The following is a 20,565-nucleotide window of genomic DNA, read 5'->3' as shown; positions in this document are numbered from 1 at the left end:
CATCTCCAAGAACCTCTTGTTACAGATAAGTAACCTCCCTTTCTTCTTTGAGTGCTGGTCCCTGTGTGTATTCCACGTGTGGATGATTGGTAAGTAGTATTCAAACAGGAGGACGGTGTGAGGATGTCCCACCTATCAATGAAGGATACTTTTTTTGTCACCCTCACATTTGCCAGAAGGGTAAGTGAACTGGGCAGCATTTATGACTCATAAACCATGTGTTTTAAGTAGAAGGTTCAAAGGATGGTCTGGCAGGTACTGAGAGCACAAGACTGAGGTTCTAACAGTGAGAAGGTCATAATGAGACCTTTCAAGTATCTGACTGTTAGGTGAGACTTCTATGGGAGGATAGAAGGCATGGAGTGCTGTGGTATGTGGACCTGCAGCAAATGAATGACAAGTCATGATGTCTTGAGGGTGAGGAGGTAATTAAAAAAAGCAGACATATCTTCATCTTCCATATATAGATGGTTCTCGAGTCCAGGCAGAGAAATGCCACCATTTAGCTATATAGCATTTTCTGGTGGAATCTTTTTCTACTGTGATTGAGAATAGTTTGAACTGTCTCTGAACATAAATGTTCTTGGTTTGACGCCCATCCAAATAACAGACCATAAAATGAAGAGGGTCTGGGTTGGGAGGTCTGATCTTGCAGTTTTGCTGAGTTAACAGATCCAGGAAGGGTCAGATGCTGATGGGAGGATGGGCTGACGTAAAAGGTCCTGAAACCAGACCTGTCTGGGTGCAACTGGACCCAATGAGAATGATCTGAGCTTTGTTATGCCAAATCTTTCACAGAAAACGTGGTAGCGGTGAGATGGGAGAAAAAGTGCATCTCAGGCGGTTTGTCCAGGGTAACAAAAGGGCATCGTGCCCAGAGTCCAGGCCAATGCTGCTCTGGAGCAGTACAGACTGAACAACTTTTTCATCTTGGAGGCAAACAGGTCCCAGGATGCTTTCCCCACTCATTGAAGATTTCGTTCAGGGCTAAATTATGTATCTCCCACTTGTGGTCTGTGATGAAGTGCCAGATTGTCCACCACAGAATTCTGAACATTTGGTAGGTATATGCAGAGTGTGATATGTGGTTCCTAACACACCAATTCCATAAATTGACTGCCTCTATACAGAAAGAGATTTCGCTAAACTCTGTTTATAGAAGATGGTCATCAAGTTGTCGGTTATTACCTGGATATGATGGGACCATATGAGTGAAAGGAATGCATTGCAAGCTAGGCTGACTGTAGGAGATAGATATGCATCCTAGTCTTTTGAGGAATCTATGTGTCTTGCACAGTTTAACTGCCCATGTGGGCTCTCCATCCTATGATACATGCCTCTGTGATCATGGTTGTGTCAGGCTTGGGTGGAAGAAAAGGCAGGCAGCTGTTGAAGGTCTGTCCATCACACAAGAGAAGACAGGGATTGGGCAGGGATTTTTACCCTGGTATTCCTGTTGTCTCTATCTGGTGAATAAATAGACTGGAGCCAGCCCTGTAGGCAATGGAGGGGAAGCCTGGTGAATGGTGTTACATAGATACATGAGGCCATGTGACCTAGCAGGGAAAGAGGGACAAGGTCTGAGGGTGACTTGTGTTATCAGGCTGTTCATGGCCTGGGCTCTGTCCATATGGAGACAGGCCTTTGCTGAGATTGAGTCTAGGGCTGTTCCTATAAAAAATTTTTGTGGGAGTCAAAGTAGACCTTTCTCTGTTCACACAGATCCCCAAGGATGCCAGAAGACAGAACAAGGACAGGGCAGCCAACTGGACCTCCTGGTTGGATCTGCCTATTAGGAGCCAATTGTCCAAGTATGAGAAGATGGAATAGCTGTTTCATCTCATCTGGCCTTCTTGATGACTCCGGGTGCTGGTAGTAGCCCAAACCGAAGTACTCTGAACTGGTAGTACTCTGGTCCTACCAGAAATCTGAGGAACCATCTGTAGGACGAATCAATGTCCACATGAAAGCAACCATCTTCCATGTTGAGAGATGTGAACAATGTGCCCTTCTTTTGATTTACAAATAAAGAAATTTAGCTGATGTTGCTCAAGAATGGGTCTCCCTCCTCCTTTCTTCTTCCTGTCCTGCTAGGGCTTGTCTGTATTTGTCTCTTCATTTGCATCCTTCTCCACAAGGGAGAGTTAACTGGATTATGGTACATGCTCCTTTCATTATTCTATCTATAGAACCAGGTTGAATGGGGTCCTGTAGAACCAGTTGAGCAAGAATCCAGTTTGCAGCCAGGGAGTGGGAAAGAGCCATAAATGGTGGTTACTCACCTGTAACTGGAGAATATTTGTATTACAGAAATGACGCAGTAGCAGAAGGTGCTGAGGACACAGAAGATTCTGACTCAGACCATGCATTGGTAAGAAGAAACTGCACAGGCACTGGTCCGCATCATCTCTTATGTCCTCAGTTCAGAGCATGAGGAGAACTATGGCGCATGTATGGACCAATGGACACGGCTTCCTAAAAAATTCTAGACTCAGGTGTATGGTGTGTATGCATGGAATATACATAAGGACCATCACTTGAAAAGGAATCACAGTTTAAGCTGTTTAAAGAATAGAGTAAGACAGCCTGACAGCTGAGAAGGTGAACAGCTGACACTGACTACAGTCTTAATATTTTATTTTAGATGAAAGTGAGAAAAACTTGTGAGGAAGATCAATGGGAGTAAGCAGCTAGGAACTGAATCGAGTCTCCCAATCTAATTATGCTGGCTAAAAAACCCCACAGTGATTTGGTGCCAGCAGGAAAGCCAATTCCTCAGAACTGAATTAATCCTCCATTAAGATGATAATAAATCTTCAAAGTTAACATCCCATTAAAAAGTGAAGTTTATAATTCTCTTGCTACTATTGTTTCAGTCTTTCTGGGTGCAGACTAAACAAGACTATTTTCTCAACTGGATGGGCTAGGAACTTCCTTTTTTAGAAAAGAGTTAGCTTAACCTCTGGAGAATAGAACAAAATAGGTAGAAAACATAATTAGGCAATTCTGTCTACATCTCTGTTAACAAGGAGTATTCAGGTGTTTGCAAATACATGTATGTGTTTTTCACTTCAATTCCAGGTACCTCTTGAAAGCCATCAGGTCCTTTATTGGCCCCTCTCCCCCTTCCACGATCTTTACGCTTCAACTTCTTCTGAATTCCACGCCCTCGACCAACACCAAAACCCCTTTGTGCAATACCTGAAAAATATTAAAACATATTTCAGATACCTCATAAAGAAAAATGACTATTCTTCAGAAGCAAAAAGCTCCTTAACGTGGCCTCCTCCTTAACTGACATCAGAAACCAGAAAAGTAGATATAGTTACTATATAGATACAACATTTCAGCTCTAAATTCCTTAACATACCATGTATAACATCAATTCCCTTTAAATACCTTTAATATTTGAAGAGTACATATAAAAATCACTGAAATATTGATGTTACCTTTATATGCACATAACAAAATGCTATTATCTGCACCCACAGATCTCTCTCCTACACGTGATGCAATCACTATAATCATAAATAGGCTTGGAAGGATTAGATTTTTATTGGTAAATGTCAATAAACGTCAATTTCACTGCACACACAAAAACCAAGGGAAAACATTTCCACTGATGATAATCAAAATTTACAAATTGTCAAAGTAAGAAAAATGCTGCTTGAGAACATAAGAGTTTGATTTAAGGCTATTTACTTTCTATATTTTGACATATAATGTTGAAAATTTGTGTTTAACAGTTATAAAGCTTTAACTTTTTGAATCTCAATTCTACTGTCATTACACTCTCCCAATTACATAACACTCTCCCAATTTCCAGCCACTATGAATATTTAAATTTGGTAAAATAAATGCTTAAAAATAAACGCTTAAAAATAAACATCAATATTATCTCTCAAAATTATAAAAAATAAAAATTGAATTCTGCCAAGTCTAATTATAGAATAGAAATGTTCCCAGAGAACAGCTGGGTAGGATAAATGGTAAATCCAATATTTTCTTCATTTAATTTACTTTAACCACTGTATTTTCTATTTAGTTGGGTAAGAAGAATTGTTTGACATCAACAAAACCACATGACTCAAGTACCCATAACCTGCTAGTCAAGGGAACCATACTGGAGGTACCATTACTACCAATTTCTGAAATTTTGTGAAACTTGAAAACTTTACATAGAGAATATTCAATAAAATTGCATTTTGGTTTTGTATTTTGTGATTTTAAATAACTGACAGATCGATCAAAGCCTGTGGACAGATATTTTATACCTATTTTTTTAAACTAAAAATAAACCCCAATGAAACAATTGCAACAACAGTGAAAAAATAATTTTATGAATTAGATGATACCCATGCTTTAGAACCAGGTTATTTTCATTACCATCTTTTCCCTTGCAACTCTTCCAAAACAGAGGCTCCCCTACTGGGGAATGGACCTTCTCAGGCTAGTCATTCTCTCCCTTCACTTACCTCCCTCTCTAACACTACCTTAGTCCCTCCCTCCTTTACTCACAAACCCCCGAGGTTAATTTCTTAAATGGATGCTACGTAATATCAATGTCATGCATAATTAATTTATCAAGTAAGTTGTTTTAGGTATAGTTCCAATATTTATTTTCCATGAGCATTAAACAAAATTTTGAACATATGAACACTTGTGAAAAAAATGAACAAAAAGGGGCATGACCATGGCTAAGGACCAGATTTTTAAATGTATTTAGATGTCTATGGAAGTTAGACATCTTAAGCACTTTTGAAAATCCTGTTAGGTACCAATCTGCATGTTTAGGTGCTTAAATACCTTTACAAACCTGGCCTTAATCAAAATATAATGTTTCCCACCCAGCTCTATGTATGATACTTTCATAGAGTACATCATATAGAAAATAATTCTGATGCAATACTACTACTCAAATACTTATACAATTCACAACAACTGGCAAGAGTTAACTTATTACAAAAATTACATTATTCACTGCAGAACACGGAACATTAACCTGGATATGCAGCACTGATCTGTGACTAGTATCAGGGGGTAGCCGTGTTAGTCTGTATCCACAAAAACAACAAGGAGTCCGGTGGCACCTTAAAGACAGATTTATTTGGGCATAAGCTTTCGTAGGTTAAAAAAAACCTCTGAAGAAGTGAGGTTTTTTACCCATGAAAGCTTATGCCCAAATAAATCTGTTAGTCTTTAAAGTGCCACCGGACTCCTTGTTGATCTGTGACTGTGTCATTTTTATTTTGATGATAAAGTATGATACTTGCTGATATGTGTTTCCTAGCTGTATATAAGAAGAGGAGAGTTACGGTCAGCACTTTGCATTTAATTTCTAGCATGACACTCCATAGATGCCTTCTGGTAGAAAAACTACCAGCAGCACCCATCTACTGTTTGTACAGCTCCGACAGTTGGATAGTAGAGGCAAGATGCACTGAGGGGAGAAGCAAGACAAGAAAAAGTAACCCACAGATAACAAGAGGAAGACAAAAAAACCAAGAGAAGATAAAACAAAAAACAATGGATCCTATCAGCTATAGGTAAGAAATGCTGTCATCAGAAAAACAGTTCAGGTGTCAAAAACCAGCAAGACTTATAGGAGACTTCTGAAATACTGGACTCAAACTAAGAACAACTACTGAAAAATTGGGTATAACCTATAATTTTGAAGTGTTGTTGTAGTTGTATTGGTCCTAGGATATGAGAGAGACAAGGTAGATGAGGCAGTATCTTTCATTGGACCAACTTCTGTTGATGAAAAAGACAAGCTTGTAAAAGACATTACCCTAATCTACCTTGTCTAATTTTTTTCACCATTTGTAGGATACCATCCCATTCTGAAAGTTTCTGAAATGAACTAAATTAGCTATTAAACCAAACCATACCTTTCTGGATTCCTTTCATCCCCTGTTTTTTCACTGGTTCTTTAGGAAATGGAGCTCCTAAATCAGTATTTGAAGTTTCTTTAGCTTTTCTGTATTGTTTTAACTGATCAGCAAAATCCTCCTCCTTTTCTTCTTCATTATAGTTACCAAAGTTATCATCACTGTAATTAGTGTATTCATCATATTCCTTATTTTTTAATTTTTTATTATGTTGTGCCTTCTGGGAAGTCATGTAGTTTCCTGATAAATGTCCATGCTGCATGAAAGGGGTAGTCGCAATTAGAAGCAATTTAACATCTCACTCTCCCAAACTCCCCTTGCCCTCACTTTATTAAGATGGTTATTTCTACACAATTGTTCTACTGTCAAGTGTTTCATTATTTCCATGATTTGCACAGGCAAACGTCATTGTTGTAAAGTACAATTTAATTATTCAGTAACAAAATGATCATTATACTATAATTGTCCATTATGTAGCTTTTACGCCTTCCTCAGGACTTCTGATACAAATCTCTGTCAGACTGAATAATGGACTAAATGGACATGAGTCTGATCTGCTACCACAATTCCTTTGTAATATCGCACTGTCAGGGGAATGTTATTCCTTTAAAAATAAGTTAAAAGTCATGGAAATGTGTCTGTTGATGTTCCGTTTTGGAAAAGAGCTGTTCACAAAACAAAAATGTAGTACCTAAACTGACTTGGCAATGTACCTAGTTCAAATATATTTTAAATTATTTGTATAAATACAAAATTTGCTAGCATATCAAATTTTTTACTATGATCAATCTACTTGAAAAGTAAGTTACATATAGATGATCATCAAATGTATTTAAAAAAAGAAAGGCTACAGCTTTTTCTGATAAATTAACAGATTTTTTATGACAGTGAATTAAAATGAAACAGTTATGTAAATATTTATTTGAATTTTAGTTGTAATTACCAAAGCAGTAGTAGAAGCATGGGAGAAGTGATAGGTTGTCTCAGGTACTGACCAACAAACAAACATTAGATTTATAGAAAGTAAAAAATATACTTTTTTCAGCTACTGATATGACTGAAACTACCATCTAAATAAAATAATAATTATAGATGTATTTTAGAATCTGATGGAAAAGGAGAAATGTGATATTCCAATAAAAAATTGTTAATAAGAATGTCTACAGCAAAATTTAGAAAATTCAAGTAAAATCATATTTCTTAACATTTTCCCATAGCATGACGACACTGATACAAACAAGTGAGTGTGTCTGTCCCTCAGTTAATCAGACAAGGTGATGCCAATTAGAATGAAGCATGCTCAGCTACACCCTTTTTCCACTGTCTGCAGGCAGACTCTTGAGTTTGATGACAAGACTACTAGAGATATAAATAAATTAGGCTATCCAAAAAGTTTTTTGAAGACGTTTTGCACTTAAGTCTTGATGAAAGTCTTCTATCCTTCCCCAGTTTCTCAGTCAGAGATCCAATGTCTCAGCTCCTCTGTCCCTCCTTCAGGGGAAAGGCAGAGTCAATTTCTTCCATTGGTTTCTAAAGGGATATCTAACGGTCTGAACTGAAAAAGCCAGGACAAATTACACTAAAAAACCCCAAACAGCCCAAACAGCATGCAAGCTGTATATTTTTGCTGGTAGCTTCTAGAGAGAATTACTGCCATATCCACGGAAGCACAGCCAACTTCCACCATATTAGCTATGGAGGGATAGAGGGGGTCCTCTTACAACTACTCCCTGAAAAAAAAAAAAAAGCCTACAAGGATTGGAAATGGGCAGAAATGAAAGTTATTTAATTCTCATTGGCACCTTCTTTTCTGATAGTAGAAAAGATACTCCCACTTGCCTGTACCATTGCTCAGGAAATGTTAAACTGTAAAATCAAAGTTATTCTAAAATTGTATAGGTTCATTAAAAAGGTAATACAGTAGTACATCTGGAAATTTACCCAACAAAAATGAGATCTAAATATATTGCCAGAATGAAATCTTTGTTGAGCATGGATTAGGAACATATGGATTTATAAATAGCACAGTACTAATTATTCAAAAATTGTGGATAAATGGAAGAAATGAAAAATCAGTTTTATAAGTTATACCTGAAGGAATGAGCTATCATAATCTCTGTACAAACCAACTCCCTTCTTATGTGGTCTTTCTGTACGTTCAATATCAGAATCCAGGCTGTAGTCTGAACTGTCATCACTGGAGGGGGAATTATGCTGAAAGAGAAAACCAATGTTACTTCTGTAATGTTCTTATACAAAGGACTGTATACATTAATTAGTATATAATATAAAAATATTAGCTCATGATATCAAATCAGACTATCTACTATCTCTCTCTGCTTTCAGGGGCAATCTAAAAAGGCATATGGTTTATTGCCACTAATCCCCTTCCGTGCCTTGAAAGAAGATGAGGGGGCAGATCTGATCATGCTTGGTAAGGATCTCTAGGAAGAGCTAAATCCAATAGGCTGCCCTTGAATCTTTCCCATGATTTTCAGGGGGCTGGAGTGCTGTGTTCTACAAGGGCTGCCAGAGAGGACTGCAGGGGTACTTATTCTCAGTGCTGCTGCTGCTTGAACAGTCTGTACTTTTTCTGGCTTCACTGAGGATGAATTCTTTCCACGGAGAACCCTCTGTTCTCACAGCTGCTCCTGACTCCTGGAGGAGGGTGGATTGTGGGGTAAGATGAACTTAAACTGCAGATCAGACTATGGTGCTTAGATCAATGAAGGAGGGTCTTCCTGCTCTCCCTGTGTTCTTTTCCTGTCCCAATGGCTTTCCTATGCGCGGGGGGACAGGGCTGGGACTGCATCTGTACTATAACCACCCCTTTATTCTGGGGGCTGGAGCTGATGCCCTAGAGTGAGGCTGCTGGACTCTGAGGTCGTAATCCATTTGGGTAGTTTCAGAATTCCCTCCTACTCTAGAGGGGCTGAATCCCTGGCAAGAGGAAGAGAAGTGTTCTTCACAGAGCTTCCTCCCTGTAAGAGATTTCTGAGGGGACGCTCTTCCCTAATTTTCCCTTTGGAATGTAAGCTGCCCCTTTACTTGAGGCAGAAATGTCTGGTAATGCTAGAATGATCCTGACCTTTGCTCCTTCTCAGCCATTTTGGAAACCTGGTATGGAGGCTGGGAGCACAGGGGAGGAGGAAGGGACTGGGTCCTCTGCTGCTTATGGGATTGAAGGTCCCAAGCTGTCAGTGCCTGACATGTGCTGCTGTGGCAACTGATCACTGCACCTTCTAATAAGTGTCTGAGGCCTGCTTCTTTGTCCCCAAAGGTTATTATTACAGGAAAAGAATGTGTTCTCCATCTGCTGGAGAACAACAGAAATCTGAGTTATGGCTAGAACCTTATATGTGAGGGATATGACAACACAAGACTGTGTTCCCTCTTCATGTGCTGACCTGTATGTGTTTAGACTCATTTAGAAGACTAAAAGAGAGAATTTATTTTGTTTGAGCAGCCCCATCAAAGATTTCCAATAAGTAGCTTCGAAATCTCTGCTTTCATTTATAAAATCAGCTTCTTGTCCTTACAGTTAATGAGAGAACACTGAAAACAATTGACTAAATTGATGCACTAAACAATTCACTAATTGATTCCTTAGTCTGCACAGAGCCTAAAATATCTCCAAGTTGTGCAATCTATTAATTTCAGTCAGGGTACTGTGGAATCTGCAATAGCACAACCATGGCATCTAGCATTTTCCAAGAGGCCATGTAATTCATAATTTTTATCATCAAATACATCATATTGCTATAGACAGGCGCCTCACATTTTGTTTTATCTCTCTGCCCAGCTGGGATCTCTCTGCAAATGCCCCTCTCTCCAGTTTCCCTCGCACAAAAGCAGTTAAATGGAACTACAGTGCATGCTAACTGCACTGTTCCATGAAGCCAGGCAGCAGAGTCAGGGAGACACTGTTGGAGTCCTGCTTGTAGGCAGGGAATGAGGACAGCTAAAATCATTCTTGTGCTACTTCTCTGACCCCTCTCCAATTTATCAACATCCTTCATGAACTGGGGACGCCAGAACTGGACACAGTATTCCACCAGCATTCACACCACTACCAATACAGAAGTAAAACAACTTCTATTGCTACTTGAGATTTCCCTGTTTATGCATCCCTGGATCACATTTAGTTATTAGGTTGCGAAATCAAACACCTCAAAGTTACAAAATGACAAATTTACAGTTGCCTATGCAACCTTAACTGTGCCCACCCACCGCATCCCACCTGTGAACTGCAGTGGAGTCCTATGCAAAAAATTGCATGTGATTGTTTAATTAAAGACTGAATAATACTGCATAATATATACGGAGGCAGAATTAAGTTTACACAGGCAACTATAAGTCTGGCATTTTCTAACTTTCAAGTGCTTGACTTTTCAAACTACATAACTTTCTTTTAACATACAAAAAGTATGGATTCCTAGTTGTTGTTTAAAGGAGAAACAAACAAGTTCTATTATACACATTTGCAGCAGGAGGCTATTTATCGCAGAGGGGTGATGTGCTTCTTGTGCCCTGTGCTGGGTGTAGGGAGTGGTCAGGGGAAGGCCTGCTTGTAGCGTTAGTCCTGTTTTTTAATTACTTTTTTTTAAACACAAAAATAGAATTTGTATCTTTCAGATCTTGTATAACGGTATAATTAAAACCAAATTTACTTTAGTTCTTCACAGTCCTAAAATTCTTCTGCTACATGAAGCAAAGAGGTAAGGAATAAAATAAAGTGAGACTGGGAAATGCTATCTTATAGTTAAGAGCAGGAGACTTGGAGTCAGGAAATCTAGGTGCTGTTTCCAGCTCTGCTACTGTCTCTGAATGACCTTGAGCAAGTCATTTAACCCCCCTTCCACTGAAGACAGCCAGGATTTAACCCCTAAGGCTTCAGGTAGCAACCAGCATTTAAGCATGAAGTCAACTAACTCTGCTCACAATGAGTCTATATGCCCAGATATGGGAGAGCTTCTGCCCCATGTGGTGCCTCCAGAGGGGAGATGGGAAAATGGGTCCCCATGTGCTACATCCAGGATGTGTGGGAGAAGCAGAGCCCAGCCCAGTTCCACCACAATCTTCTTCAACAGCTGCTCTGACAGGTCCCAGGCCAGTGCATGCTGTTGCTCTGGCTGCTGGTGGCCTACTTTTTAGAATATTTGTTTTCAGTTATTTTGGAATGCTGCCAAAATGTTCCCACTATACACAAGCAACAGAAGAAAAATGGGGATTTTTAACAATTTATAACTCACCTAAACCTGAACAGGGACTAATAGAGTAGTAATATAATGAAAGTGAACTACCTGAAATACTTTTTATTAATAATTTGGAGTTTATAAAAAGTTAGCTGCTGAGTTTCTGAAACTGTGATTTTTGCAGTGCAGTAGCCAGAGAAATTGTTGATTTACCATCCCTTGTCCTGGACAAATTCACTGTCATTGAAGTCAGTGGAGTTACCCTTGTTTATGTTAAGAGCGAATACAACACAGTATTTTAAATCAAAATTCCATGATAAACTTTTTTTGAGGGGCCTTTCATATCATATAGTGTCTAAAGAAGTGCTAGGTGCTTAGGGATAAAACAACTTTCAGATATGTTGTCCAATTTCCTGGATAAGAAAAAGTAAACTGTGTAGCTACAGTAGTAATATCCAATATTTTGGTATACATTTTCTAACCTTATGTTTATCCCGTCTTCTCCTTTTTGATTTTTTCTTTTCCTTTTCTTTTTTGCGTTTCTTTCGTGATTTTCTATGTGCTTTTTCATTTTTCTCTTTATCTTCCCCTTTTGCATCCTGTTCTTCCTGAACTTCTTCAAATCCTGCATCATCTATTTCACCATCTTCTAGCTCACCATCTTCCCTGTATGGGAAAGATATGATTTAGATTAAATATGAATTTCCTAAATTAAAAGCATGTAGTACAAAACTGCTCATTTGCACATTTTCGTCAATAAAGTTTTTTTTTTTTGTTTTTTTTTTTACTACCAAGTCTCTCTCTTTCCTTCAGCTACATTTATTAAACAATAAATCTTTAAAATTCACCCAAAAAGTTACTACGATTTTCTCCCATAGTTTAAATAGTGTATTCAAATCATAAATTGGTCTTGGCCTCAACACCAGAAGTATTTTATGTACAAATAAAAATGACAAATTTAAACCATTCATAACTAAGGTCTTCTCTACATTAGGAATACAGTCACATCAGGGCACTGGCAACTACAAAGTGTGTCCTAGCTTGGTTACAGTTTTGATTTATAGTATACAAGGGGTCTTTAACTATGTTTCATAACCAGGCTAGAGCCTTGGTCGGACCACAGCTTTCACCATCAAAGAGAGTTAAGGTCCAGTTTACATTACAAACTATAATAATGTTTTCCACTGAATTACAGAACAACAGTATTACCACCAGGAGCCCTAATTTTGTTGTGTATGTAGCATAGTCAGGGCATAAATTAAAGATGAGTAAGGCTCTTAGAAAGCTGAGTAGTAAGTGGGACTGTACAATAAACGTGGAAGTGCTTCCACCTTTAGAAAACACTACACTTCATATGAATGAATTTTCTTCATTTTAGGAACAAAATTTATCATAAAACCAAGATTGGGCCCATAACTGTAGCAAATTTGCAATGCTTACCCCATGTGAAAAGTCCCCCTGAAGACAAAGGAACCGTTTCATACGTAAGGATTATAGGAACTTGCCCTATAACTCTGATGCTAAAGCAGCTATTCAAAGCAGCAAGCTGGTTTTAAGAGTCCTAAACAAAGCAACTAAAGGTGGACCAATTTCACACATTCCACTATATTAACTCTATCTAGGTTAGAAAAAGAACACTACTGTGACATAAAAACTTAAGAACTGCCATACTGGGTCAGACCAATGGGCAGTATAAGACAGGATGAGCAGGGATGCAAAACCATGCTCCGATGTGTCCCTAGCCACTGTTTGCCAGAAGCTGGGTATGAGCAACAGGGGATGGATCACTTGATGTTTACCTGTTCTATACATTCCCTCTAGGGCACCTGGCATTGGCCAATGTCAGAAGACAGGATACTGGGCTAGATGGACAATTGTTTTGACCCAGTATGACTGTTCTTATGTAGTAGCCTTTCTTCATCGGTGGCCAGTACCAAAGCTTCACGGGGAATGTACAGAATAGGGTAATTTTGGAGCAATCCACCCCTATTTTCTCCTCCTGGCATCTGGCAGTCAGATGTTCAGGGACACTCAAAAATGGGATTGCATCCCTGACCAACTCAGCTAATAGCCATTGACCACACATTTCAAAAAAGTCCAGTTACTAAAATGTAAGTAACCTTCCTTTCTCTTCTTTGAGTGCTGGTTCCCAGGGGTATTCACTGTGACTTCCAAGCAGTGCTGGTTGATGAGGAGGGTGCAAGTAAATATGCTGTGCTAGAGAGTGGAGGACCACTAAGCCCAAAGGAGGCATCCCTAGCCAAAGCCAGAACCAACTGTGTGGTGAAGGTATGAATGAAGCCCCAAGTGGCTGCTCTGCATATCTCCAAGGGCTCTCGTACAGTAAGCCTTAGTAGTTTGAGGAGGGGTTTTTATAAGATCCTAGCAAAAGAGGATGCAGGAGGAAATCTACTTATCTTTTGGCAATAGTAATGAACAACCTTAGAGACTTCCAAAAGGGTGCTGTTTTGTGCAGGTAGAAGGCTAGAGCCTGGTGCATGCCTCGGGAATAGAATTTTGCCTCTTCTATGCTGTGGTGAGGTTTACAGTAAAACAGTGGAAGGCGAATAGTTTGGTTAAAGTGAAAGGTATGCATTTTGGATACAGCTGAAAAGAAATCTTGTCCTTGTGAAAAATTGAATACATAAAAGCTACATGCTCCCCTATCCTTGTAGCAGAGGTACTAGCGGTCAAGAAGACAACTTTCAAAGAAATCTGCAGGAGGGAACAGGAGACCTAGGATACACATGGTGGTCTTGTGATGGCAGAAAGGATGAGGGCTAGATCCCAGATTGGGACCAGTTTTGAGACTGGAGGGAACGTCTTCATAATGCCCTTTAGGAACCTTGCAGTAGTGGAATGGGTAAAGACTGAACACATCTCCATTGGATGGCTGCAAAATGTCTCCATAGGGAGCTGAGACACAAGCCCAACATCTTCACTGAGAGAAGATATTCCAGCATCAGGAGGATTCCTGATGCCTTAGGAGGTAAGTGGTGCTGCTGACACCAAGGAGAATTGTTTCCCTTTAGTGGCACAGCATTTCTGCATCAAGGATCTCCTGCTGTTATTCAAGATGGAATAAACTCTCTGGGAGCATGTTCTCTTCTTTATGTACATTAATCATCCAAAAACCATGCTACCTGATGCACAGAAGCTAGGTTGGGATGTCAAGTATCAGAGGGGTAGCCGTGTTAGTCTGGATCTGTAAAAGCAGCAAAGAATCCTGTGGCACCTTATAGACTAACAGACGTTTTGGAGCATGAGCTTTCGTGGGTGAATACCCACTTCTTCAGATGCATGTGGTGGAAATTTCCAGGGGCAGTATATATATGCTAGCAAGCAAGCTAGAGATAACGAGGTCAGTTCAATCAGGGAGGATGAGGCCCTGTTCTAGCAGTTGAGGTGTGAAAACCAAGAGAGGAGAAACTGGTTCTGTAGTTGGCAAGCCATTCACAGTCTTTGTTCAATCCTGAGCTGATGGTGTCAAATTTGCAGATGAACTGAAGCTCAGCAGTTTCTCTTTGAAGTCTGGTCCTGAAGTTTTTTTGCTGCAGGATGGCCACCTTAAGGTCTGCAATAGTGTGGCCAGGGAGGTTGAAGTGCTCCCCTACAGGTTTTTGTATATTGCCATTCCTAATGTCTGATTTGTGTCCATTTATCCTTTTCCGTAGAGACTGTCCAGTTTGGCCAACGTACATAGCAGAGGGGCATTGCTGGCATATGATGGCGTATATTACATTGGTGGATGTGCAGGTGAATGAACCGGTGATGGTGTGGCTGATCTGGTTAGGTCCTGTGATGGTGTCGCTGGTGTAGATATGTGGGCAGAGTTGGCATCGAGGTTTGTTGCATGGATTGGTTAACGTCTGTTAGTCTATAAGGTGCCACAGGATTCTTTGCTGCTTTTACAGATCCAGACTAACACGGCTACCCCTCTGATACTTGACACCATGCAAGGCACTGCATTTAGCCGTATGGAGTGGAAATCCATCAACCTCATGAAGAAACTTGCACAAATACAGACAGATATCATCTTCCTTTCCAAATGCAAACGGATGGACATCATACCAAATGGACTAAAGGTACAAAATCCACTGCTATCTACATACTACACAGACCACAGTGAGAGATTATGCCATACTCTATCAAAAAAACTGAGGAACCACCTGATCAGCATCCTATACAGCAAACAGGAAAACATCAAAAAAGAGCTCTCCAACCTGGAGACTCTCATTAATAACCAAACTTCTCTATAAACGGACTTCACTAGAATAAGACAGGAGATCTACATTACTCACTTCACCTCTCTACAAAGGAAAAAGGACTGTAAGCTGTCTAAACTCCTACCTGTCACATGGGGCCACAACCGTGGTACCCCTAACCCACCCAGCAATATCGTCAATCTATCCAACTACACACACAGCCCAGAAGAAAAGTCTGTCCTATCTCGGGGACTCTCTTTCTGCCCTGCCACCCCCACCAACATGATACAGTTCTGTGGCGATCTGGAAGCCTACTTTCGCTGTCTCCGACTCAAAGAATACTTCCAGGACAACACTGAACAGTGCACTGATACACAGGTGCCCTCCCACCAACAGCACAAGAAGAAGAACTCCACATGGACTCCTCCTGAGGGTTGAAATGACAATCTGGACCTATACATTGAATGCTTCCGCCAGCGTGCACAGGCAGAAATCGTGGAACAACAACATCGCTTGCCTCACAACCTATGTCGTGCAGAACGCAATGCCATCCACAGCCTCAGAAACCACCCTGACATTATCATCAAAGAGGCTGATAAAGGAGGTGCCGTTGTCATCATGAACAGGTCTGACTACCAAAAGGAGGCCGCCAGACAACTCTCCAATACCAAATTCTACAGGCCACTTCCCTCAGATCCCACTGAGGAATACACTAAGAAACTACAGCATCTACTCAGGACACTCCCCACACTAACACCAGAAGAAATCAACATACCCCTAGAGCCCCGACCAGGGTTATTCTATCTACTACCCAAGATCCACAAACCCGGAAATCCTGGACGCCCCATCATCTCGGGCATTGGCACTCTCACTGAAGGACTGTCTGGATATATGGACTCTCTGCTCAGACCCTATGCTACCAGCACTCCCAGCTATCTCCGTGACACCACTGATTTCCTGAGGAAACTACAATGCATTGGTCACCTCCCAGAAAACACCATCCTAGCCACCATGGATGTAGAGGCTCTCTACACAAACATCCCACACACACATGGAATACAAGCTGTCAGGAACACTATCCCTGATGATGCCACAGCACAACTGGCTGCTGAGCTCTCTGCCTTTATACTTACATACAACTATTTCAAATTTGATGACAATATATATCTCCAGATCAGTGGCACTGCTATGGGCACCCGCATGGCCCCACAATATGCCAATATCTTTAGGGCCAACCTGGAACAACACTTCCTCAGCTCTCGTCCACTCACGCCCCTTCTCTACCTACGCTACATTGATGACATCTTCATCATCTGGACCCATGGGAAGGAGACTCTGGAAAAATTCCACCACGATTTCAACAGCTTCCACCCCACCATCAACCTCAGCCTGGACCAATCTACACAGGAGGTCCACTTTCTTGACACCACGGTGCAAATAAGTGATGGTCACATTAACACCACCCTATATCGAAAACCTACCGACCGCTATGCCTACCTTCATGCCTCCAGCTTCCATCCCGGACACATCACACGATCCATTGTCTACAGCCAAGCACTGAGGTACAACCGCATCTGCTCTAACCCCTCAGACAGAGACCAACACCTACAAAATCTCCACCAAGCATTCTCAAAACTACAATACCCGCATGAGGAAATAAGGAAACAGATCAACAGAGCCAGACGTGTACCCAGAAGCCTCCTACTGCAAGACAAACCCAAGAAAGAAACCAACAGGACTCCACTGGCTATCACATACAGCCCCCAGCTAAAACCCCTCCAACGCATCATCAAGGATCTACAACCCATCCTGGACAATGATCCCACACTTTCACAGGCCTTGGGTGGCAGGCCAGTCCTTGCCCACAGACAACCTGCCAACCTGAAACATATTCTCACCAGTAACTGCACACCTGCACCATAATAACTCTAGCTCAGGAACCAATCCATGCAACAAACCTCGATGCCAACTCTGCCCACATATCTACACCAGCGACACCATCACAGGACCTAACCAGATCAGCCACACCATCACCGGTTCATTCACCTGCACATCCACCAATGTAATATATGCCATCATATGCCAGCAATGCCCCTCTGCTATGTACATTGGCCAAACTGGACAGTCTCTACGGAAAAGGATAAATGGACACAAATCAGACATTAGGAATGGCAATATACAAAAACCTGTATGGGAGCACTTCAACCTCCCTGGCCACACTATTGCAGACCCTAAGGTGGCCATCCTGCAGCAAAAAAACTTCAGGACCAGACTTCAAAGAGAAACTGCTGAGCTTCAGTTCATCTGCAAATTTGACACCATCAGCTCAGGATTGAGCAAAGACTGTGAATGGCTTGCCAACTACAGAACCAGTTTCTCCTCTCTTGGTTTTCACACCTCAACTGCTAGAACAGGGCCTCATCCTCCCTGATTGAACTGACCTCGTTATCTCTAGCTTGCTTGCTAGCATATATATACTGCCCCTGGAAATTTCCACCACATGCATCTGAAGAAGTGGGTATTCACCCACGAAAGCTCATGCTCCAAAACGTCTGTTAGTCTATAAGGTGCCACAGGATTCTTTGCTGCTTTTATAGGTTGGGATGGTTCATCCTGCCCTTGTTCTGGGACAGCACAGTGTCAGCCTGTTCAGGAACCTCGTGGTCAGTTACAATGGAAACAGGTAAGGAAGAACACAGCTAAACTTGATGGGGCTGACTTTTACATACCAAGACTATGTTATGCAGTGAGGCATACCCACACTACCTTTTCCCATAACAGAGAGAGATAATTTCAGGTTTACATGTTCTCTAAAAGTCCATGTCCTCAGTTAAGGAAGAAGTTGAGTCTGTCAGGGAAAATAATCAACGCTGGATTCTCACATGGACAATGACAAAAAATGGCTAGTCATGTGGACTTGACCACCAAAAAAGAAGCAAGAAGTGAAATGTCCAGGATCACAAAATGTTTAAGGAAAAAAACTTCCAAACAGAAAAAGAGACAGCACAAATTAGAAAACTAGATGAGAGCTCATAATTTTCAATTTCTAGGTTCTTTTTCAGGTCACCTAAAACTGATAAAGTAACTTCTCATTCAATGTTGTCCCACTCAATGTTGTTTCAATGTTACATTCTTGCTCAATTAGGGAACATGCTCATTTAAAGTTGTGCAATGCTCCCTTATAACGTTGTTTGGCTGCCTGCTTGTAAGATTCTGTGGAAGAGCAGCAACTTTACAAGGAAGCATTGCACAAGTTCCTCTTCTCTGCTTCCTCCCCGTCTCTCCCAGCACGTCCCCCACTGCCAAACAGCTGTTTGGTGGGGCTTAGGACTATCTGGGAGGGAGACGGAAGAGTGGAGATGCGGAGCTTCCCTCCTCCTCCCCCTCCCTCCCAGCACTTTGTGTGTAGGACTTTCTGGAAGGGAGGGGCAGGAGCAGGGAAACCCTGCATCTCCGCTCCTCCCCCTCCCTCCCAGATCGTCCTAAATGCTGCCAAGCAGCTGTTTAGCGGCATTTAGGATGATCTGGGAGGGAGGGGGAGGAGTGGAGACACGGGGCTTCTCTGCTCCTCCCTCTCCCTCCCAGCACTGCTCGCTTAGGACTTTCTGGGAAGAAGGGGCAGGAGCGGGGAAGCACTGCGTCTCCCCTCCTCCCCAGAGTCCTAAGCACCACCAAACAGCTGTTTGGTGGCGCTTAGGACTTTGGTGGGGAGGGATGTGGCGTGCTCCGGAGAGGAGGTGGAGTGGGGACAGGAAGAGGTGGGCCTGGAGTGGGGACAGGAAGAGGCAGGCCTGGAGCATTCCCAGCAAAATCCAAGCCTGTTCTCTGGAGAAGCTGCTGCTGCTGCAAAGGTGCTTTCTAGTGTCCTTGCCTGCAGCAGGCTGTGCCTGTGTGGAGTGAGCCGGGGCACTTCCCAACCACAGTACAGTACTGTACAGTATAATGCCTTTAGTCTGCCCCCCAAAAAACATATCCTTGGAACCTAACCCCCTGCATTTACATTAAATGTTATGGGACAACTGGATTTGTTTAACATTGTTTCACTTAAAGGTGCATTTTTCTGGAACAGAACTACAACATTAAGTGAGGAGTTACTGTATAACCAAGACCCTCTTTTGCTACAGGATACTTATGTGCAAATCTTGAAAGGAACAACACATTGGCAACACATCCATGAAGTCTTAACTAATACTAAAGATAAACTCAGAGTCCTTAAAGCAGCTGAAATATCAAGTGACATTTATCAAAGCAACAAAAAGAAATAATGTTTCCTTATCTGTATTTTTTAATGTTTCATTATAGAGGACATACAGTGGGCTGGACACTATTCATGGGTTGGACCTGCTCATTCCATCACCATGGAAGCTTTTTCCCCACCCTCCCACTTTGATTTCAAATATTCTCTGCTGTACTCCTGCAACACTGCTATAAAGAATGAGAATCAAATGAACAGTGAGCCCTCCACCACATTATTAAAAAAATGAGGTTGAAGTGTTATAGTTCCACTGGGAGTGTCTCTTGTTCACCAGCCAGGAATAAATGGGATGAGGCCGATACTAGGAATCTTGGGGACAGTGGATTGAACATAGTAGGTATATCTACACAGCCCGCAGCAGCAAACCTCCCAGCCCAGGTCAACAGACTTGGGCTTTAGGGGCTTGTGACAGTGCTCTAAAAATAGCTGTGTAGACAGCACTTTGAAGTTGCAGTTTGGGCTGGAGCTTGTCCTCTGAAGCCCACCCCCAATCCCTAGGCTTCAGAGCTGAGCTGCTACTTCAAAGCACTTCTACAAAGCTATTTTTAGAGTGCTAGCAATGAGTTCCACATCTGTAGACTCAGGCTCGGAGGCTTGCTGCTGTGGACTACGTAGCTGTATCCTTAAGTACCTAAGGCGTAATTTCTTACGAAGGCCAGGATGTCTCTAACAAATGACATGAACATATTTACGCTCAGATCTATGAATCAGGTCAACAAGTCTTCCAAGTCTTGTATGTTCTTGGTAAGGAAGACTTCTGATATTTTAATAGAAAGTTGACAAATTCTCAATAATCAGGTTGTTGAAGGAGCAGACTCTGAGGCTGACTGGGGAAATGGTGGAGGTGGTGAACATGTCTGGTGAAAAACTAGAAGCTTCCAAATATAGCAGACTGCCACCTTTAAAAATCTACAAAACTGAGATCTATGAAACAAATAGATTATATCTGATTACAGATGATCAGTCTTATCTTCTCAAACAAGAGGAAACTAAGGAAAGTCAATACATTTATATCTGTC

At 41.4% G+C, this 20,565-nt stretch overlaps 1 protein-coding gene across 4 annotated transcripts in view; it reads right to left on the bottom strand.

Moving 5' to 3' along the window:
* Positions 1 to 20,565, bottom strand: part of ZC3H6 (zinc finger CCCH-type containing 6) — a 76,326-nt gene that overhangs the window by 31,348 nt on the left and 24,413 nt on the right. For all 4 annotated transcript variants that reach the window (XM_050951177.1, XM_050951175.1, XM_050951176.1 and 1 more), the window contains exons 2-5: positions 11,569 to 11,752; positions 7,983 to 8,105; positions 5,892 to 6,147; positions 3,086 to 3,201 (exon numbers count right to left, since the gene is read on the bottom strand). In XM_050951177.1, the coding sequence (XP_050807134.1) occupies positions 3,086 to 3,201; positions 5,892 to 6,123 (348 nt within the window). In that variant the 5' untranslated portion in view covers positions 6,124 to 6,147; positions 7,983 to 8,105; positions 11,569 to 11,752. The remainder of the gene's footprint in view (positions 1 to 3,085; positions 3,202 to 5,891; positions 6,148 to 7,982; positions 8,106 to 11,568; positions 11,753 to 20,565) is intronic.

Source organism: Gopherus flavomarginatus, chromosome 4 (assembly GCF_025201925.1).
Source record: "Gopherus flavomarginatus isolate rGopFla2 chromosome 4, rGopFla2.mat.asm, whole genome shotgun sequence".
Classification (NCBI taxonomy): domain Eukaryota; kingdom Metazoa; phylum Chordata; order Testudines; family Testudinidae; genus Gopherus; species Gopherus flavomarginatus.
The sequence above is the reverse complement of the archived record's forward strand: the minus strand, read 5'-3'. Positions and strand labels throughout refer to the sequence as shown.